The sequence below is a fragment of the Oreochromis aureus genome, linkage group 20, assembly GCF_013358895.1.
Source record: "Oreochromis aureus strain Israel breed Guangdong linkage group 20, ZZ_aureus, whole genome shotgun sequence".
Taxonomy (NCBI): domain Eukaryota; kingdom Metazoa; phylum Chordata; class Actinopteri; order Cichliformes; family Cichlidae; genus Oreochromis; species Oreochromis aureus.
The window spans coordinates 16,931,675-16,942,495 of record NC_052961.1 but is presented as its reverse complement, the minus strand read 5'-3'; the positions used below and the strand labels follow the sequence as shown (position 1 = coordinate 16,942,495).

At 38.0% G+C, this 10,821-nt stretch overlaps 1 protein-coding gene across 1 annotated transcript; it reads left to right on the top strand.

Annotated features, from left to right (window-relative positions):
- The first annotated feature begins 3,005 nt into the window (after positions 1-3,005).
- rab5if (RAB5 interacting factor) lies at positions 3,006-9,088 on the top strand. The gene is made up of 4 exons (XM_031758002.2): positions 3,006-3,314; positions 5,545-5,648; positions 5,765-5,894; positions 7,615-9,088. Exons 1-4 carry the CDS (start codon positions 3,207-3,209, stop codon positions 7,654-7,656), a joined length of 384 nt encoding a protein of 127 aa, XP_031613862.1. The 5' UTR covers positions 3,006-3,206; the 3' UTR covers positions 7,657-9,088.
- Positions 9,089-10,821: the final 1,733 nt, after the last annotated feature.

The window sequence follows — 10,821 nt, the reverse complement described above, 5'->3', positions numbered from 1 at the left end:
AACTACAGAGCTGATGAGCCACAACATGAAGAAATGGGAAAGGGTTGCTGAAGCTAGGTTAAGAAGGTGATCAGTGAGCAGCAGTATGGCTTCATGCTGAGAAAGAGCCCCACAGGTACAATGCTTGCTTTGAGAGTGCTGATGGGGAAGTACAGAGAAGGTCAGAAGGAGCTGCACCACCTTTGTGGATGTAGACAAAACATAAGATAGGGTGCTGAGAGAGGGGCTGTGGTACTGAATGAGGGAGTCAGAACTGGCTGAGAAATACGTGAGGGTGGTGCAGCACGCGTATGAGGACAGTGAGACACTGCTATAATGTTCACAGACAACATTGTGATCTGTAGCTAGAGTAAGGTGCAGGTGGAGGAGCGCCTCGAGAGGTGGAGGTACGCTCTGGAAAAAAGAGGATTGAAATTCAAACAAGATAGAATACTTGTGCTAATGAGATGAAAGTGGGTGTAACAGTAATGATGCAAGGGTCAGAGGAAGTGAAAGTGGATTAGTTTAAATACAACCACCCAAACTAATACACAGTGCACAGGAGAGGTGAAGAAGAGAGTGCAGGCAGGGTGGAGTGGGTGGAGACAAGACTAGGGGTGATTTGTGACAAGGTTTGCAGCAAGAGTGAAAGAGAAGGTTTACAGTATGTTAGTGAGACCTGCTTTGGTGTAGGTTTGAAGATAGTGGCACTGACAACAAGGCAGGAAGAAAAGATGGAGGTGGCAGAGTTGAAGATGCTATGATTTGCACTGGGAGTGAGAAGGGAATGGGGTTGGACATGATGAATATGTCAGAGGGACAGCTCAGGTTGAGCTGTTCGGAGACAAGTTGGAGAAGGTCTGGACATTTCCTGTTTAGAAAGAGAGAGCTATAGGATGCAGGATGTGGAGTTCCAGGCTAGAAGAAAAGAGTAAGACCTTGCCTAAGAATGGTAGAGATAGGTTAGGGTGAAATACAGGCAAAAGGAGCAGCCAAAAGAACAAGAAGAAGAATAAACAGTTTTACATTGATTAATTGATTAATCAGATAAGTCAGTTTAGATTAAACAATCACGATTACTGTAGTTATCATGGTATATGTTGGGGTTGCCACGAGGTATGACTTGAACTCAATGGGGTGAAGCTCAATCAAAACAAATGAAGCCCTCTGCTGGACAGTGTAGGGAAGTACCTCTATGACTCTCAGAACAGCCAGTGAGAGAAACAAGCAAGCATCCATTCATCAATTTGTCAGCTAAAAAAGTCATATTACATCAGTTATTACAGTTAAGTCACACATTATTTCTGTGATTTCACTTTTTAATCAAAACATATAAATTTTGCAGCCTGCTTGCCGTAAATGCTATTTTAGGAAATCTCTGCATAGGCTTTATATAACTATGGATCCCATACTTTTTATATAATGACCCTTTTTTATGATGTATTATTTATATAACAAGTTGGTGCTAGAGAAGAGAAAAATCCAGGATTTCACGTGAAAAAATGACCAAAAACCCCCTCTTGTATTTATTTTGATACCTTGGAAAAGTCCTGACACAGCATGCAGGGAAACACCTTTCTCTGTTTTTATACATGCTCACCTCCATTGAAGCGCTTTTGATGTTTTCTCCCCACAAGACATGCAGAACACTGTCCTTATTATTATCTCTTATTTTTGAAATATACTTCAGAGCTGCCATAGTTCTTCAGCAAATCAAGAAAAAGCAGCGGTCTCACAGACCAAATGAAAGGTTGGCTTATTGAGATCAACAGATCAGTTGATTAGTCATTAGGTGCAGCTCCATGAGCTATCATGTGCTATTTGTGGAGGTCTCTGATGTGGATATCTCTGACTAATCATAGGATTAAGGAAAATAACCATGGAACCTTTTTTATGCAGCTTACATAAAAAGACACCTTTTTGGTCTTTATAGCTGCATGCCAGTAATTTATATACTCTGAATTTTTGTACTTTTTGTAAACATTACAGCAGTGATTTTCAAGGAGGCCTATTTGTACTCTGAGGGTACTTCTGCAGTTTCAAAGATCCATCCACCCATTTTCTTTTGCGTATTTGAAGTATCCTAAACAGGGTATTCCAGACATCCTTTTCCTCAGCAACAATATTCCATTCCTCCTGGTGGCTTCCAAGGCTTTCTCAGGTCAGACAAGGACTATAATCTCTCCGCTGGGTGAGTCTCTTCCCACTTGGGCATGCCCAGAACATCTCTAAAGAGAGGCACTATAGGCATCCTAACCAGATGCTTGAAGCACCTCAGCTGGATTTGTTTGAAATGTTTCCATGTGGTAGATTTTTTTTTCTGATTTACTTTGAAAATAAAAATGACTGAACCAAGTCACTAAAACCAGATCTCAAAAACCAAAGGAGATAATAAATAAATGGTTGAAAGAATCAGCCCAGAATAATAGCTCAGATTAAGTTAGTTAATACTTCTTGTGCTCCAAGGTCTAATCAGTGAGACTTTTACTTGGATTAAAAAAAAGGATAATAATAAGATAATTATATATAAATTTCTGGATAGCTTATCAATATAGATGGCAGATTTAACTGTAATGGAAATGGAGAAGCTTACTAAATATAATAGATGTGAATATGTGTAAGTGTCAAATGAATGGAAGGAATAGCTAAATATTTAGATAAATGTAATGAATAGCTTACATGGCTACTGTTTTACCTCCAAATTGAGGTAAACGTGTTTAAACACTTACTATTTCATTTTTGTTTAAAAAAATCTGTAATTATATTACAGTAATGCATGTTACCAAATCAAAAAAATTAAAACATTTAGAACATGTTAATGAATATTCTATGTATCACATTTCACGTAACAGCCACTGCAAGTCGGTCTGATAAAAATCACTGGGGTACTAACGTGATTTGGTAATACTGGGCACTTTCTGAGTTTCACCATCAGAGGTCGCTGTGGAATTTATAGCGATTCTGAGGAATAGCGGCGCAGAAACGTCGCACTCTCTGATTGGCCGTCGAGGGCTGGGTTCAAACGATATTACGCATGCTCAGACTCCCTTTTACGGTTAGCTTCTGAAACCTGTCAGCTCAGCGAAGCGTAGATTTTCTTAATACCTTCAAATATTTCCTAGCACTTTCTGCCTCCGGTCGAAGAAGGACAGTGAAATCTACCTGTAGGTGTCACCGAGCTTGGAGTGTAACTTTTCCACGTGTGTCGCTGAAAGAAAGCGCAAAGAATGACGAGCATTTCAAAGCGGAAAGAAGAAAGTCATCTAGTGAATGGAGGTGTAAAGCAGTCCACATGGAGCAAAGCCTTCAGCAGTAACGCTGTTTGGGAAGAGAAGGTCAGCCAATTTGTTCTTTTTCGTTATGTTATTGCTCTTGTTGTTAGTTGACTCAAAGTTGTGAAAGCGTGTAATATGGCAGCGAGCTGGAGCTGTGGCTGCGAAGGATTAATCTGGGCTAGCTGTCAGATCTAAAGGGAGTAGAGTTAATCGTCTTGGTTTAGCCCTACTTTCAAATATTGCTCTTGTTTGTGGTTATTCATAACGAAATTCATTGCCTAATAAATATTGTAAGCCTTTCAAAGTCTGACTGATATATTGGTTGGTCGATAATATCACTGATATGTCCCCATAACATGAGAATTTATTTATACCACTAAAATGTATTTATTTTAGTGGTATACTCAGTACTGGTTGCAGAACATGTAGCTGAGTGTGTCAACGTACAGTGCTGTGGAAAAAAAAAAAAAAAAATTCCTGGTCCTGATTTTTTTTTCTTTATTATTGTGTTGTTGTTTTTTTTTTTTGTTTTTTTTTCCATCTATCTCTTCCGCTTATCCAATTCAGGGTTGCGGGGGTGCTGGAGCCTATTCCAGCTGTCATAGGGCAAGAGGCAGGGTACACCCTGGACGGGTCGCCAGTTTGTCGCAGGGCTAACACTGGCTTTTTCCCCATGTTTGTCAAAAGATGCTTTAAAAAAAGAGGTTAAAAAAAATAGACAAAGATAACCCGAGTAATACAAAATGCAGGTTTTAAAAGATGATTTCATTTATTAAAGTGGGAAAATGACCCCCACCCAGACTATATGTCATAACCTAATAAGAATCTTGACAGTCTGTAAAGGTTTACAAAGCCATTTATAAGGCTTTGGGATGCCGGTGGACCACAGTGAGAGCCGTTATCCACAAATGGAGAGAACCTGTAGTGACCCAGTGCTGAGCCTTCCCAGGAGTGGTTGACAAAACTATTCCAAGAGTGCTTTGTCGACTCATCCGGGTGGTCACAAAAGAACCCAGAACAACATCTAAAGAACTGCAGGCCTCGCTTGCCTCAGTTAAGGACAATGTTTATGATTCTGCAACAAAAGACTGGGCAAAAACATGGCATCCATTGGAGAGCTGCTGATTAAAAAGAACACAAAGCATTGTCTCACATCTGCCAAAAAGCATCTTGATGAGCCTCATGACTTGTGGGAAAATATTCTGGGAACTGATTAGACAAAAGTTGATTTTTTTAAAAAAAATTTTATTTTATTTTTTTAAAGTCACAAAATCAGTTACAACTGGCATAAAACTAACACGGCATTTCTTAAAAACATCATACCAACAGCCAAACATGGTGGTGGTAGTGTGATGGTCTTGGGCTGTTTTGCTGTTTTAGGACCCGAACGACTTGTTGTAAATGATAGAACCATGAATTCTGCTCTCAACCAGAAAACCCTAAGAATCTCTGGCCATCTGTCCATGCCCTGAAGCTCACTTAGGTTAAGAAACAGGACAATGATCAGAAATGCACCACCAAGCCCACCTCTGAACAGTTAAAATTAACAAAACAAATTGAGCTATTCAGAGGTATGGCAAAGTCGAAGTCTGCGCTCAAATCAGATTGAGGTAGTTTAGTCTGACCTTAAACGGGCCGTTCATGCCTGAAAACACTTTACGTGACAGAATTAAAACAATTTTGGAAAGAAGAGTGGGCCAAAATTCCTCCCCAGTGATGTGAAAGGGTCATTGCTTGTTATTGAAACCATTTATTAGGTTTAGGCCTCAGTTGCTTTTTAACTCAGAGCCGGGTAGGTTTTGATAACCTCTTCCCCTCAAAAAATGAAATCATAATTTAAAAATTTATCTTGTATTTACAGTAAGGGAACAAATGCTTTTTCACAGCACTGTAGGACTAAGTTGTTAAATTGTTTTTAAAATGCATAGACAAAAAGTTAACTATGACCCAATTTTTCTGTTTTCTTCTCAAAGAGTGTGTTTAATAAAAGGAAAAAAAAATCTAATTAGTTTTATTTGGACTTGATAATCAGTCAATGCAATCATTTTTTGCCATGACCTGAACTAAAACCTTATCAGTTGCTTATCAACAAAATGGTAATTAGCAGGCATAATTAAAAGTGGGCTATCTCTGATTACCTGGATAGGCCTAAAAGGTGGACAGCCTTTCCAACACAAACGCACTCCTTTGATAGCATTAAATCAAATAGTATAGTTATTTCAGCATCTTTATTTACTAGCATTATAACTGAGTCATTCTTTAAATAAAATTTGTTTGTTTTATTCCACAGGATGAGTTCTTAGATGTGATTTATTGGCTCCGACAAATTATTGCAATTATCCTTGGTGTGATATGGGGCGTAGCACCACTAAAAGGATTTCTGGGAATAGCCATGTAAGTATTGTGTACAGCTTGTCTAAACCTTACATCTTTCACTGACCCTTTACATATCCTGTTGTACCAAAGGAAACACTGAAAAGCTAACATCTTTGTGTGTTTGCCCTTTTTAGATTCTGCATTATCAATGCTGGCGTCCTGTATGTATACTTCAGCAGCTTTCAGCAGATCGATGAGGAAGAGTATGGAGGCACGTGGGAACTCACCAAAGAAGGCTTCATGACATCTTTTGCCCTGTTTCTGGTGGGTTTAGTAATGTCTATCAAAATGTATAAACTGTTGAAGTATAACAAAAATTCTTAGACTTTCAAAATTGGCTCATCTGGTTCCTGGTGTACATGCATGTAAATTCATGTTAGATGTCACATTGGGTTAAGCAAGGGTAGCACATTTGTAGTCCATTAGCAGTTCAAGGATGGCCCATTTACCTCTAGAGAGCTGTGTCAATGGAGGCAGTGTACAAAGTATGTGGTACAAGCACTCTGTGGGTTTGTGCTGCTGTTGATCCGTCAGCCAGCCACAGAAATTCATGAAATTCAAACATACAAAGAGCTGAAGTGAAACGGCGTGTTAAAAGCAATGAAAAGCATCTGCTGTCTGGGCTTTTCAACAAGTCTGCTGGGCTGTCTACTTCAGGCTGTCTGTGCTCATGTAAAACATGGGTGTTGTGTGGGTCACGTGACACTTCTTTCACACAAAATGATCCCTATGAGTGCACCCTACTCCAGTCAGAGACAGCAGATGATGAGAAATGGTAATTGAAAATCACCAAATAACATAACAGTAAAATGCAAAACTGTTACAAATAGTATGAAAGATTAAATCTTTAGTGCAGTGGCACTTTGGTGTCCCTGGAATTTGTTGAAATGCATAATTGTAAATAAGTGTTCATTAACCAATTACACTAACAGTGTAATTGGTTAATTACTTTATCTTATATGAATGATATTTAGCTTGCAAAGACGAGCAATAAATATCTATTCATTAGTGAATAGTTTGGTGTTTTTGTCATCTCACTATATATAGTGATATAATAAAAATAATATTTTATTAGATTTATAATAAAAAATAACATCATAAATGAACATGTGTTTTTTATACATGAGGAAAGCGACAGGCTTTTTCCACAGGCCTGTAGGGGAGATTTTTGCTAGTACACATAATTATGTTACATTTTTTTTTAGTTTATTGCTTCTCAAACACAGACAAAGTACTTTTCAATTCTAGACTGCCCCAGGAGAAAGGAAACCACTGTGAGTGAAATGCAGTGAAACTTTAAAAGTTTACAGTTGGTTGATTTTTAGATGAAGACCAGATGTTAAACTGCTACTACCAAAAACACCGTCACCTTAAACCTCCAAGTTCTCTTTTTTTTCCCTTTTTTGTTTCCCCCCCTCCCCTCAGTTTTTATGTCGTTTAGAGATTTGTATGATTCATAAAAATGTCAGCTCGTTGTCTAAAGCTTTTTAATTGTTTTCTTCTTGTAGTATTTGATATTAATTTTCACGTTACTCTCTGACATGTTAGTTGATCAAATTAAAAACAAACAAACTAACAAAAAATCCAAATTTGTGATGGTGTTCTTTCTCACAGTAATACGTTTTAATTTAGTGTATTAAGCCTCACAGCCCAGCAGGAAGTTTGTTTTGGAAAAGAAGAGAATATGTGCTGAGAACCATTACCAGAAAATGTTGGTGTGTCGCCAAAGTGCTTGCTCATAGGGGGTCATGTGATTGTTGGGGTTTTCTCTGTATGTATTATTGTAGGGTGTACCTTACAACATAAATATATGTTCTTGTGAGAGATGAATATGATACAGTGTGACGGTACCAGAAGTTCTGTATTACATCAGTGTTTTTAAAGCTATCTGATGGTTTTCTTCAGCTCAGTTTGAAATCTGTCAGGTCTGAGGCCCATGCTTTGATTGTGAATGTAACCACATCTTTTTGTCTCTCTCGATCAGGTGGTGTGGATAATCTTTTACACAGCTCTACATTTTGACTGAGGAGGAATCTGTAAGACACTAAAAACATTGAACACTTCTGCTAAAGTAAATTGTCAAGATACAAGAACTCAGTGGTATGGGATTATCAGTGCTACTACATAAAGTATGACTTCTCAGTGTGCAGTGCACCATGGGAATTCTCTTTGGAATATCCAGGAAGAACACAGCAATGAAAATGTTCAAATACTGTACTTTTTTCTTTTCTTTTTCTTTATTTTCCGAGAGTTTCTATTGAAGGCATATTTGATTCATTCATTTCCTTCAACACGTCATCTTCATGACTGGTAAAACACTAAAGGCACAGGAAACCATGTGGTTGAATCTGTATCAATTTTTGTAAACAGTAGCTTGATGAGCAACATGAACATCGATTTCAGAGTGAAGTGATAACGAATAGCGAGCGCGGTCACTGTTCTCGCAGGTTATTGCTCACGAGCTGGTCAGTCAGGTGACAGGTGCAGGACAGTGAAAACAGTGTGTCATCATTTAGTCGAGAGGGTTCAATCAGTCCACGGTTGAATGTTAAATGTCTCCTTTTATTTCAGGGACAAAAATCCACCATACCCGATGAACAGAAGTACTAGTAAAAGATTCAATCTGTGGCTTCACTGTTAATCCCCCAAACTACCTTATGTATATTTGTCTCTTTCTTTTTCTTTCTTTTTTTTTTAAGATCTTAGCTGCCTTAAAGTACAGCACATTACAGCTTACTGTTGTGGTTACCAGCTACAGTATATGTATGTCTGTATTTTGAAGGCTGGAGTTATGTTTTCTTGTGAAATAGAACTCCATTTTTTTTTCCCCTCAAGTGGATATAAACCTTCAATTTCTTATTATTTCTAAAGATCTGCTGTCAAATTTAACGAATGTGAAAATTGTAGCTGGAGTCTAACTTTTAATATTGAAATAAATGCTGGTTGTAAGAGCGTGTATTGGCTAATATCCTATCTCAGTGTCACTAGTGTCAATGTGCTGCAGGAACAGATAGCTATCAAATTTATCTCTCCATAAATGTTCCTCAATGGAAAAAGTGAGGAAACTTGCATGTTGTGGTCATATGCAATTCACAGATTTAAGTCAAACCTGATCTGTTAGAATTATTTAAATTTAATGTCTTTCTCATACGTAGCTTCCAGATCAAAGTCTTAGTTCTTGTGTTGAAATTAATTTAAACTTGTTGGTAAAATGTCTGCATTGTCCCTTTTCTTAAATCCAGCTTGTATTATGCAGATTTATTTGTATTTATGCCTTGTTTGAATAAACATTTTTCAGTATTTTATCATGAAGAACTTAAAAAAAGCAGTTCATGCAAAGTTAATGCAATGATACTGTTATATTAGATATGCAGCTGGTGTTTGAAAGGTTTGTATTTTCTGATCAAAATTTTGGGAATCATTAAACATGGGCTTTATTTGGCCTCCATTTTCAAAGAGGTGGTCTCTTTTTTTTTTTTAATGAATCTAAATTTAAAAAGTGATTGAATGCAAACTGAAACTGACATTGGAAAAATATTTGAGTGTTTACTGTGACTGTTTTGTATGTAAAGTTGCGAGTGGTAATGGCCTTTGGGTAGGAACTGTTCAAACTTTTAGTAATCTGCGGTGTCTGCAGAGGTCGAACGGCAGGTAGGCAGGATGAGAGCAGTCTTTTACAATGTTTGGGCTCTGTAAAGGTAGCGTGTGTGCAGTGTTAAAGGGGCAGCCCCTGATTTTATTTATTTATTTATTTTTGGCCGGTCTGGGAATGACCTTCTGTAGAGCTACTGAGCAGCCAGCATCTCACACTGTGAGGCAGCATGTTAACACACTCTCTGTTGTGGAATGGTAAAAGGTCACCAGCAGCTTTTCCTTGATGATTCCCAGGCAGTGCAAATATTGCCATGCCATGGTGTTGATGGCCCAGGAGAGATTGTCTGTTTTGTGGCTTCCCAGGAAGCCACATGAAAGATGAATGCTGTGGACTTTCCACACTGTCTAAACTTGGTACCGTTTAAGACCAAGATCTCAGCTTCTGGACTTATCTCCCCCTCTGTGGGGATGTGATGAAATGGGGAGATTCATATCATGGAGGTGCAAGAATATTATAGCTATTTAAAATAAACTGAAAAAAACTAGATGTAAAAAAAACAAACAAACAAACAAAATACTAGACTTTTGAAAACAAAGCTAACAAAGCATTTTGTGTACTGATTTTCCTCAATCTTGCCCTACAATATACTTTCTTTCAAAAGTCTTTATTAGACAAAGGTTTCAGTGCAACGTATTATACAAAGTACCTCACAATTTTCGCTGTCTGGTTGCCCTACTATATACATTGCATACATCAGGGGTGGGGGAACCCCAGGCCTCAAGGGACGGTGTCCTGTAGGTTTTAGATGTGTCCTTGATCCAACACAGCTGATTTAAATGGCTAAATTACCTCCTCAACATGTCTAGAAGTTCTCGAGAGTCCTGGTAATGAACTAATCAATTCAGGCATGATTCAGCCATGTTGACCTCGAGGGCGGTGTCCTGCAGGTTTTAGATGTGTCCTGCAGGACACTGGACCTCCTCAACATGTCTTGAAGTTCTGAAGCCTGGTAATAAACTAATCATTTGATTCAGGTGTGTTGACCCAGGGTGTTAACTAAAACCCGGACATAGGCCTAAGTTAAACACCCCTGAAGGGTGATGTAAACCTAGGAACTGAGGCCGCTGGACATACATTAATAATAAAAAACTAAACTAACGCGAATAAAAATTTTCTAAAATTTTCAAAAAGTAAACTGAACAACTGAGCTGTACATCACATGCCCTATGATGTCACAATGATGCCATAAAGTTTCACAAAATCGCTGCATGAATTCTGTGTTGACATGCTGCCTGCATCATCAGTTCTGCTTCAATCATATGGCTAAAGACAATCAAACACACCATTTTAGTATGTAATGCTTCAAGGTCATAGGAAAAAACTTTAGTTTCTATTGGATCATCTCTAAACTTTAAAGAAATTAATTGGGTGACATGAGCACTTTCTTTGTTTAAGCTTTTAAAACATTATTATTTCAATACAATATTATATGACTTCACAATGACACAAAGAGACACTAGATTTCCAAGTTAACATTGCTGACATCAGCATACAAGAAAGTTTTTAGACAACCCATCCCCGTTTTGGGGGGTCATC